General features: G+C 40.6%; 1 protein-coding gene across 1 annotated transcript in view; it reads left to right on the top strand.

Moving 5' to 3' along the window:
• Positions 1–10,243, top strand: part of LOC136834576 (protein FAM186A-like) — a 30,059-nt gene extending 19,816 nt beyond the window's left edge. Inside the window, exon 2 of the mRNA XM_067097155.1 lies at positions 9,685–10,243. Coding sequence (XP_066953256.1) covers positions 9,685–10,243 — 559 coding nt within the window. The remainder of the gene's footprint in view (positions 1–9,684) is intronic.
• The last annotated feature ends 515 nt before the right edge of the window (positions 10,244–10,758 follow it).

Raw genomic sequence — 10,758 nt, 5'->3', positions numbered from 1 at the left:
TCGTCTCCAAAATACGATGCTTTATACCTCTAACGCTGAAGATGTCTCTCGTGTAGTGAATTCTATGTCTCCGTTTGCATAATTCTTTCGTCAGCCGAACTTGGAACGAGGTCAGCATTTCTGAGACAGTGGAAATTCACGTGTTTTTTTTTCCATTCAGAGGCTGGTATATCATTTTTTCCTTGGTCAACACGCTGTCTTTTTCTTTACATCTTGACAATGATTCAGAGCTGATATTATAAAGTAATTTTGAAAAGATATGTTCTATTTACTTATTTTTCCCGTTCATGTTTTTACAAAATAATACTATAAGGACTGCCTGTTCATTACTTACATTTTTTGTTCACTTTTCTCTATTATTATATTTCCTTATACGTGAATTATCTTATTAACCGTACTGCTGGATATCACCATAGGTGGGGTAGCCTTCAGCTTTGAAAAATCATGAATAACAACAACGTGAATCTCTTTACTGCGCAAAGGTTATCTGGTCATTGTAATCGTCAGTACTGTTTTTATTCCGCATAAATACGTTAGTGTGCGTGCACGCGCGCGCACGTTTTGGAATGTTTCATTGCTTGTGTTTAATCATCGTTCTCTTAACCTAAAGGTTTCACGTGTAATCAGTATTTTAAAAGATTGAAGGTTTTAGGTACAAGAGTTTGCAATACACAAAATCCGCAGTTGTGAGAAATTTCATAATTGAAAACGTATACGTTTTCATCAAGTACAAACTTTAACTGGAATCACGTATTAATATAAGATCAAAATGATAAGACATACACTTAAGGTAATATCAAATTAATAACAGTTAATCTTCGTCAAGGTAATATCAAATTGATAACAGTTAATCTTCGTCTATGATCGATGCTTAATAAAAAAAAAATGCAATTTAGATGTAATGGAATGTGAAGAGATTTCTCTTGCGAAAAAAAGCTTCCGTGATAACTTTGTATAAATTCTGACATTTATACAAATTTATACAAAAACAAGTAAAAAATGCGCCGAAGTTTCTTCGGTCCAATCGAATTTTCTGTACAGCGTTTAATGCTGTATGAAACTCTCAGTCACGCCCCATGCAAATATCAGTCAGTCACGCCCCATGAAAATCTCAGCCGCGGCCCATGAAACTTTCAGCCACGGCCCGGTGTTGTTGGCCTATAACGGTGCCAGACGCACGATCATGGCTAACTTTAAACTTAAATAAAATAAAAATTACCGAGGCTAGAGGGCTGCAAGTCGCTATGTTTGATGATTGGAATGTGGATGATCAACATACCAATTTGCAGCCCTCTAGTCTCAGTAGTTTTTAAGATCTGAGGGCGGACAGAAAAAGTGCGGACGGACAGACAAATAGCCATCTCAGTAGTTTGCTTTTACAGAAAACTAAAAATGCCCCAAGAGTATCGTAAAAGTGTATCTCTGACGAAAAGTCAGTTTTGTCAGTCATGATAAGTACACGTGTCTTCTTGTTCTATCGCCAAGATCGCTAAAAATCGTTCAGAACTTTTTATCTCTCATCATTTCCTCCACTTGTCTTGCGAGAGCTTTTATCAGCGCGGAGGAAAGATGCTCCATTTGTATTCGGACGGGTTCGCTGCATGATAAGGAACGATGAATTATTTACTGAAAGTCGTGTTTGAAATACGATTTGTAAATCCACCCCACCTCTCTCTCTCTCTCTCCGCCTGCATGTTAAAGAATGCTGAATTATTTATTGAAAGTCGTGTTTGAAATACGATTTGTAAATCCAATCCACCTCTCTCTCTCTCCCCTCTCTCTCTCTCTCTCTCTCTCTCTCTCTCTCTCTCTCTCTCTCTGCCTGCATGGTAAGGACTGCTGAATTATTTACTGAAAGCCATGTTTGAAATACGATCTGTAAATCCCCCTCCTCTCTCTCTCTCTCTCTCTCTCTCTCTCTCTCTCTCTCTCTCTCTCTCTGCCTGCATGGTAAGGAACGCTGAATTATTTACTGAAAGCCATGTTTGAAATACGATCTGTAAATCCCCCTCCCCCTCTCTCTCTCTCTCTCTCTCTCTCTCTCTCTCTCTCTCTCTCTCTCTCTCTCTCTGCCTGCATGGTAAGGAATGCTGAATTATTTACTGAAAGCCATGTTTGAAATACGATCTGTAAATCCCCCCTCTCCTCCTCTCTCTCTCTCTCTCTCTCTCTCTGCCTGCATGGCAAGGAATGCTGAATTATTTAATGAAGGTCGTGTTTGAAGTATGATTTGTAAATCCCCACCCCTCTCTCTCTCTCTCTCTCTCTCTCTCTCTCTCTCTCTCTCTCTCTCTCTCTCTCTCTCTCTCTCTGCCTGCATGGTAAGGAATGCTGAATTATTTACTGAAGGTCGTGTTTGAAGTACGATTTGTAAACTCTCTCTCTCTCTCTCTCTCTTTCTCTCTCTCTCTTGGTAAGGAATGCTGAATTATTTAATGAAGGTCGTGTTTGAAGTACGATTTGTAAATCCCTCCCCTCTCTCTCTCTCTCTCTCTCTCTCTCTCTCTCTCTCTCTCTCTCTCTCTCTCTCTGCCTGCATGGTAAGGAATGCTGAATTATTTACTGAAATTGTTTGAAGTACGATTTGTAAATCCTCTCTCTCCTCTCTCTCTCTCTCTCTCTCTCTCTCTCTCTCTCTCTCTCTCTCTCTCTCTCTCTGCTGCCTGCATGGTAAGGAATGCTGAATTATTTACTGAAATTCATGTTGGAATACGATCTGTAAAGCGCCTCTCTCTCTGTCTGTCTCTCTCTCTCTCTCTCTCTCTCTCTCTCTCTCTCTCTCTCTCTCTCTCTCTCTCTCTCTCTCTCGTGTATGTGATGTATTTCTGTGAATTTGCAACTGATACTTTGGGTCGGTTAATTTTATATTTATTTAAAATATTCAGTGTTATACTTTTTTCACATTTTCAGTTCTTCCTATTTCTGTAGAGAATTTACGTTTTACCAAATAATGATAATTGTGTTGCTTACAGTTGTAGACTTTTATAACAAAGAAAAAGGTTTATTATTGCAAAATGGTTTATTTTTGATTGATTTTTTTTTTTTATAGATTGTCAGGTTATGCTTAAAGAGGTACCTGTAGTCTACATCACTTTTTTAGGTGACGGTAAATATCCATATTCGATATCACGGGATTACACTCTTGCTTATGATTGGTCGATGTATCTGGATTGTAACCATTGGTGAACGGTGATCAGTTCGAGCTTTCACCAGTCACGATTAGCCTCACTGATATCGGCAGTGGATATTTACCGTCAATAAAACGATAATTTCGGTTTCTTTGGATGATATAGACTACTGAATTATTCATAGTTAACGAGCAACAGAGAAATATGGAAATAGCTTATATGAACAGAATGTAGGCAAGTGGCAATAGATTTGTCAATTCATTAGTTACATACTACCTAGTGCCGTCAGTACACCACACGTGATGCACTGTAAGCATTACTAAAGAGTCTTTGTAGGGTCCCCTCTCCCCCTAGCTGTACCTGCTCTTTAGTCTTTTAATTTACCTCCATTCCTACTTCCTGTCTTCAGTCTTGCTGTCCAACACCTCTAACTGTTACTTCTTAGTGCAACTGTGGGATTTTCTCTCGGTTCCACTTTTAAATCTTTGTACTTTTCATTTATCTTCCGGATCTCTCTGTCTTGTTGTCCAACCACTCCAACTTTTTTTCACTGTCTTTAGTGCTGATTGGCTGAAAGTGCCCGTGCTTGGCTTGACAGCCTAAATTTCATGAACTAGTTAAACCCCGAGATAATTTGACAGAGATGCTTATGAAGCATAGCTAAAGAGGCAGGATGCTACAGTGGTATTTATAATTTGTCCAGGTGACCAAATCACAAAATACTGTGTTTGATTCTTCAAAACTCTGTATATGAAATGACGCAAGATGAACTCCACCCACCCACAACAACGGAACGCATGCGCGGTCCAGTTTGCCCTCGTAGCTCACTGACTATTGGGAATAACTGAATCAGTATATATAATGAGAAATGAAGATTCCTTAACGTGGGAGATGACATAGTTACACACGGAGCGAGAGAAATGAGTCATGGAATGTTATAAGTGCGAGCAGTATCATCAGACACTGAAGATATTGTTTTTTACTGGTTTCTCAGAAACTGCAGTGTAATCCGGCTGTATTTGTCACGGGTACTTTTCCGTAACTGTACTGAACCCACAAAGCTATCGTTTTGTTCTTACTGATTAATGAGAGTAAATTTTGTTACGATTATGATTATTGAAAAATATAATTAGAAAAATATTCGCCCTATCAGATTAAGAGTTCTAATGAATTCCTAAAATTTGTTTTTGCATTGAATGCTGACACTAGTGCTTTATTTTAGTGAAATTAACAATCTCTTCATTTCATCGTTTCTTAGTACATTCTATGCATACAAAGCTTCTTAACAACATTACGAAGTTTTAGTTATCATTAGATTGAAAATCTCTATCTGTCTGTCTGTCGTTATCGCCCACCATTCAAAGGAGCCCCATCAAGGCCCATCAACAGCATGTCAGACTCGACAATACGATGTACCATGCACCCCATCTTGCATGCACTCTTCTGTTTCTTAGTTATTGAAGCCCTTCCTTTCCAAATTTTCATCCACTCCATCTGTCCACCAATACATACCCAATATCCTCTGTCAGTTCTATCATAAACATTTTCCAGAACAGTGCATGCCTTATACAACCTGCTCCTTTTGCTTTTAAACTTTTCAGGTATGGTATCATATTAAACTCCTGATCAACACAGCCTCGCCCTTATCTGAAGTGACACTGTTCTTCCCCTATCAACATTCCTATTATCTGCAATACTTTGTCACACACACACACACACACACACACACACACACACACACACACACACACATATATATATATATATATATATATATATATATATATATATATATATATATGTATGTATGTATGTATGTATGTATGTATGTATGTATGTATGTATGTATATGAGTGTTTGTATATATTTGCATCTGTGAAGTCAAAAGTAAGCAAAGACACCCCTGAGTGCCTTGCAGCTTCAGATTCCAAAATTCTCGCAACTTTCACAATAATTCAAACAAAAGGCCTAAAGAAAATAATGTTTCAGTCTGTTGGACTCTGACAAACACAACAACAAACAGTCGGGCATTCTCTGTCGCAACAAATGCTCTAATATTACTCCAGTGTCTTCGAGGTAAGCAGATTATCTCTCAGTCATGCCGACTCACTTCGTACATTAACTTCAATTAAGGCCGAATTCGCTCTAATTCTCTTATTGGCCGAAACGTCCTGGGCGGCCGGTAAACGCAGGAAATGGCATTAATCCAGGTCACGTGAAATCATGTGAGGAAATAATTGACAATGATCTGACTCTAGGTAACGGAGGCTGGAGAATGGGATTTGATTACAAGTCCGTTTATAGAAAGGAGAGATGCTACGCAATTCGCTAGACAAATGAACACTGGCCTAATGGCTCGTAGCCCGTGGACGGAGTGCTTGACACAGAAGATACCACTCCTTGATTTAGCAGTTAAATGACGGTTTGGTAGTCAAAGAGGACAACCTGAGGTCTAAATGTTTCATCCATCTGATGAAGTATAATTTAATTTATTTAACCTGTTTCATACGACTTGCAGAATTTTTGGAGAGAGTTTTACGCGGAATAGGATTATAATGCCACTTTTTATATTATTTTTTGTATCACTACGCCTTTTTATTATAATTTTGACGTGTTGACTGTTTATATTTTCAACTGCTATAAAGAAACTTTCAGGGTTACAAAATCGTCGTTAAGAAACTGCTGCTGAAGGGCAAGAGAAGGCCTTTTGAAGAGAGAGAGAGAGAGAGAGAGAGAGAGAGAGAGAGAGAGAGAGAGAGAGAGTTATATTCCCTTTCTATGGTAGCGGCAGCGACTTCTGTAGGTGATGGAGAAATTGGTTCATCGTCGATTGTAATTCTTTATTGACAGAGCCGCTGAGAGCTGTAGTCCGTGGCAGACATGGCCGGCATCTTAGATTTCGATTGATTTTGATAGCGTAGATGGTCCAAGCTATTTTGTCATTTCACTGCAGTACTTAAATGTTGCGCCTTTCTGTAGACTGGCACTAAAGGCGTTTGGAGAGACGGAAGGTCGTTACGACGACATGTGAGGGTATTCTTTGTTTTTGCAGTAAATGTGACGCGATGTCGAACTTCTCACTTCCAGAGGTCCTTTATTCCTCACACTGTTGGACTGTGGAACACATCTCCCTAAGGTTGTTGTGCAATTGGAGCCTCAAATGTTTTAGTGAAGTTGCAACGCACAACTACCCTAAAATAATTATCTTTTAATTTTAATAATTTACTTACGTTTTTATCCATTCAATTATTAATTTGTAAATTTATTTTTTCTTTATGATAGCTGAGTTTTGTTATCATGGGACTCGCTGTAGCTATATATATAAATTGATGGTAATAATTTTGTAAAAGGTCAAGTCAATGGAATTACCCACTTGTTTATCATAACTGTGACGTAATAAATCACAGTTATGAATATGGAATAACAGACTGTCGGTGCTTGCGGATTGAAATAGCTGCTAGGTGTCACTTTGTACAAATCACAGATTTAAATTTCGACAAATTTTTCAGCAGATGTATCTAATTACGCCGAGTTATCTATTAAATATATAGAACCATTGCAGTTGTAATTAAATATGAAACTGATCCCCTTAAATCGAATTCTCTTTATTTTTCGATCCATGACGGTAGCCAGTTAGTCTCCCGTCATTTATTCAGACACTACCCTTCTTCACCATAACCAACTGTGTGGACAATAGTTCTTATATCAAAGTTGGTTTTGCATAGATAATTATTGTCAGTTTCTCATTACGATTAGCTCAACTAAGATATACTGTAATATAATGTCATTGGAAAAGAAAGAAAAGATTTTATTGTCAATATTTTGTAATAAGTTTCAATAGTTTTCGGGTTTAATACTCTGGAGTCCTTGGATAAGAATATGCCCTGTACACCATTAAAATCAGAAACTGGTTACTTAATGATAACGGAAAAAGACGAATAATTAGCGAATAAGGGCATTTTTTCTTACTTTACATACATTTGCAAAGCTTTTGAATCTATATTTAGATTTTATAACAATATGCCTTCTAACAGATAAGGGGTGTGTGTACATAAATCACTGTTAAAAGTTTGATTGGTAGTGACACATGGCAGCTCTTTGAGGACGTATTCAGCGAGTGTAATAAATGACGCCATCGACAGCCAATAGTAGGATAGCAAATTTCCCGCCTTAAAAGAAGGAAATGTGTTGGGTTCCTCCAGTTTATGCGTTGCTGTTTGAAGCTTTTCCAAAACGGGCAAATTTCATGGGATTCACAGGTTTTTTTCTTAATAATAATAATAATTAAAATTTAGAAAATGTGTTCGCATAACAGTAACGTTACTAAACTGATGACCGCATACTTAAAGAGATTTTCTTTTTGTCAATTTTTTTCATGTTCAATGGCTTAATGTATGTTAGGTCTAGCCTCAGCAGTTTAAGTTAGCCATGATCGTGCATCTGGCAACGCTATAGGACAGGCCACCACCGGGCTGTGGCTGAAATTTTTATGGGCCACGGCTCATACAGCATTATATGCTGTACAGAAAACATGATTGCACCGAAGAAACTTTGGCGCATTTTTTACATGCTTTTGTTTAACTTGACTTCTGCATCTGTCTGTCTGTCGTCAAATCTTGTCACTCCATTTTTGACGTGTTCCCTTCGTCGGATGGACTTGAAATTTTGCATGGGTATTCAATCCCAGTGACAATATATAACCCCTCCCCATCCCCTCCCCAGCACATGATCAAGCGTTAATTTAGCTGTGTCCTCCCCCTCCCCTTCCCTCTTCTCTTCGCCTCTCCCTTCCTCCCCATCCGCTTCCCCACCCATCCACCTCGCCCTACCCCTTCCAAAGCTCATAATCAAGTGTTAATTTAGCTGTCATACCCCTCCCCTCCCCTCTCCTTCCATCCCCCTTCACCTCCCCTCTCCCTCCCCTTTCTGTGCATACGATCAAGTGTTAATTTAACTGTCCTCCCCCCTCCCATTCCCTCTTCCATCCTGTCCCCTTCCCCTCTTCCATAACCTCTCCTCCCCAAGCACACGATCAAATGTTAATTTAGCAGTGTCCTCCCCTCCCTTCCCTCCCCTTCCTCTTCCTTCCCCTCCCCCCCTCCCACTTCCCATTCCCCTTCCGGAGCACACGATCAAGTGTTAATTTAGCTGGGTCCTCCCTCTCCCCTTCCCTCTTCCCTCTACCTTCCCCTTCCTTCGCCCTCCCCTTTCCGGAGCATGCAATCAAATGTTAATTTAGCTGTGTCGTCCTCCTCCCCTTTCCTCTTCCGTCCCCTCCTCTCCCCTCCCCCTTTCGGAGCGCACAAGTGTTAATTTAGCTGTGTCCTCCCCCTCCTATCCCTCTTCCCTCCCCTCCCCCTCTCTTCGTTGTGTTAGTCGGTAGAGCTGTGGACTGGCACTCGTTAGACCGGAGTTCGATTCCCCTGCCGGTTGATGAAGAGTTAGAGGAATTTATTTCTGGTGACAAATTTATTTCTCGCTATAATGTGGTTCGGATTCCACAATAAGCTGTAGGTTCCGTTGCTAAGTAACCAACTGGTTCTTAGCCACGTAAAATAAGTCTAATCCTTCGGGCCAGCCCTCTCTAGGAGAGCTGTTAATCAGCTCAGTGGTCTGGTTAAACTAAGGTATACTTTTCTCCCCTTCCCCTCCCTTCCCAGTCTTCCCATCTTCCCCTTCCCCTTCCCCTTGCAGAGCACACGATCAAGTGATAATTTAGCTGTGTCCTCCCCCCTTTCCCTCTTCCATCCTACTCCACTTCCCCCTTACCTCCTTCCCCTTCCTTTCCCTCCCCTACCCATTCCTCCATCTCTTCCCTCCTCTTTCCCCTCCATCCCCTTCCCATTTTCCTCCCCTCCCCTTACTTCCTCCACCTTCCCCTTCCCCGTCTCCTCCCTTCTCCCCTCCCCCTCGCCCTCACCTTCCCATCCTCCTCCTCCCATTTCCCCTTCCCTTCGTCTTCCTGCTCCCCCTTCCTCTTCCCTCCCTTCCCCTCCCCTTTCCCCTCACACCTCCCCTTCCCCTCACCCTCACCCGTAAAAGGATATCAGTTTCGTTAATTACAGTCGTAAATCGGTTACAATTTCTGTCATACCTAAAAAATATAAAATAAAAGTAAAAAAAAAATATTCAAAACATGCTTTTATTAAAATGCACTAAAAAGTAAAAAATTATTTTTTCAGACACACCAGGATTTTCTTACAATTACTCATGTCTACAAAAATAAAAGCGTGGGCCCCAAACATGGAAGGAAATGCTACAAGAAATTAAAAACATATTTCTTTTCTTGTAGCATTACCTTCCATGCTTGGCGCCCACGCTTTTATTTTTGTGGACTTGGTTAATTGTAAAAAAATCCTGGTGTGTCTCAAAAAGTAATTTTAAATGCATTTTAATATGTGGTCCCCTACAATCCCAAACAAGTAGCTAAGGTTGTGGTCCCCTACAATCCCAAACAAGTAGCTAAGGTTGTGGTTCCCTGCAATCCCAAACAAGTAGCTAAGGTTGTGGTTCCCTGCAACCCCAAACAAGTAGCTAAGATTGTGGTCCCCTACAGTCCCAAGCAAGTAGCTAAGGTTGTGGTCCCCTACAATCCCAAACAAGTAGCTAAGGTTGTGGTCCCCTACAATCCCAAACAAGTGGCTAAGGTTGTGGTCCCCTACAATCCCAAACAAGTAGCTAAGGTTGTGGTTCCCTGCAATCCCAAACAAGTAGCTAAGGTTGTGGTTCCCTGCAATCCCAAACAAGTAGCTAAGATTGTGGTCCCCTACAGTCCCAAGCAAGTAGCTAAGGTTGTGGTCCCCTACAATCCCAAACAAGTAGCTAAGGTTGTGGTCCCCTACAGTCCCAAGCAAGTAGCTAAGGTTGTGGTCCCCTACAATCCCAAACAAGTAGCTAAGGTTGTGGTCCCCTACAATCCCAAACAAGTAGCTAAGGTTGTGGTCCCCTACAATCCCAAACAAGTAGCTAAGGTTGTGGTCCCCTACAATGCCAAACAAGTAGCTAAGGTTGTGGTCCCCTACAATTCCAAACAAGTAGCTAAGGTTGTGGTCCCCTACAATGCCAAACAAGTAGCTAAGGTTGTGGTCCCCTATAATTCCAAACAAGTAGCTTAGGTTGTGGTCCCCTACGACCGCCGGCAGGCGAAGGGCGTTGGAAGCTGCGTTGACGGTCTCGATGACCCCGTTGACCTCGCGCTAGATGTCGTCTACCTGGTTAAAGTTAATAATTCAATTTGCATGGTCAACCCCCCCACCACAGACCCCACCTTTGGCAGTAACTGACCGTGATACAGAGCCAGTGATTCTTGTTCATTCCTCCAGAATCCTTGGGAAAGATTTATGGTTTGGCGTTTGAAATGGTTAAAAACTTTCCGGAGGGTCCCCGCTTTTGTATTTTTTTTTCATGCTATATGATTAATAAAATGAAGAAAATATCCTCGCAACAATTTTTTCAATACAACTTAGATATGGAGGGAGGATGCAGAGAAAATATTTCCCCTGGAGCAAAGTGCAATGAATGAAAGTGACTTTTTGTAATCTATAATAAATCTCTTTTAGATTCGATAAAGTTCTGGAATGAAATTGTAACAAATGTTAGATAATTGTCGATCCATGCCTGCATCAATGCA

The sequence above is a fragment of the Macrobrachium rosenbergii genome, chromosome 54 (assembly GCF_040412425.1).
Source record: "Macrobrachium rosenbergii isolate ZJJX-2024 chromosome 54, ASM4041242v1, whole genome shotgun sequence".
NCBI classification, from domain to species: Eukaryota; Metazoa; Arthropoda; class Malacostraca; order Decapoda; family Palaemonidae; genus Macrobrachium; species Macrobrachium rosenbergii.
Note: the sequence above shows the minus strand (reverse complement) of the source record. Positions and strands in the feature narration are given on the sequence as shown.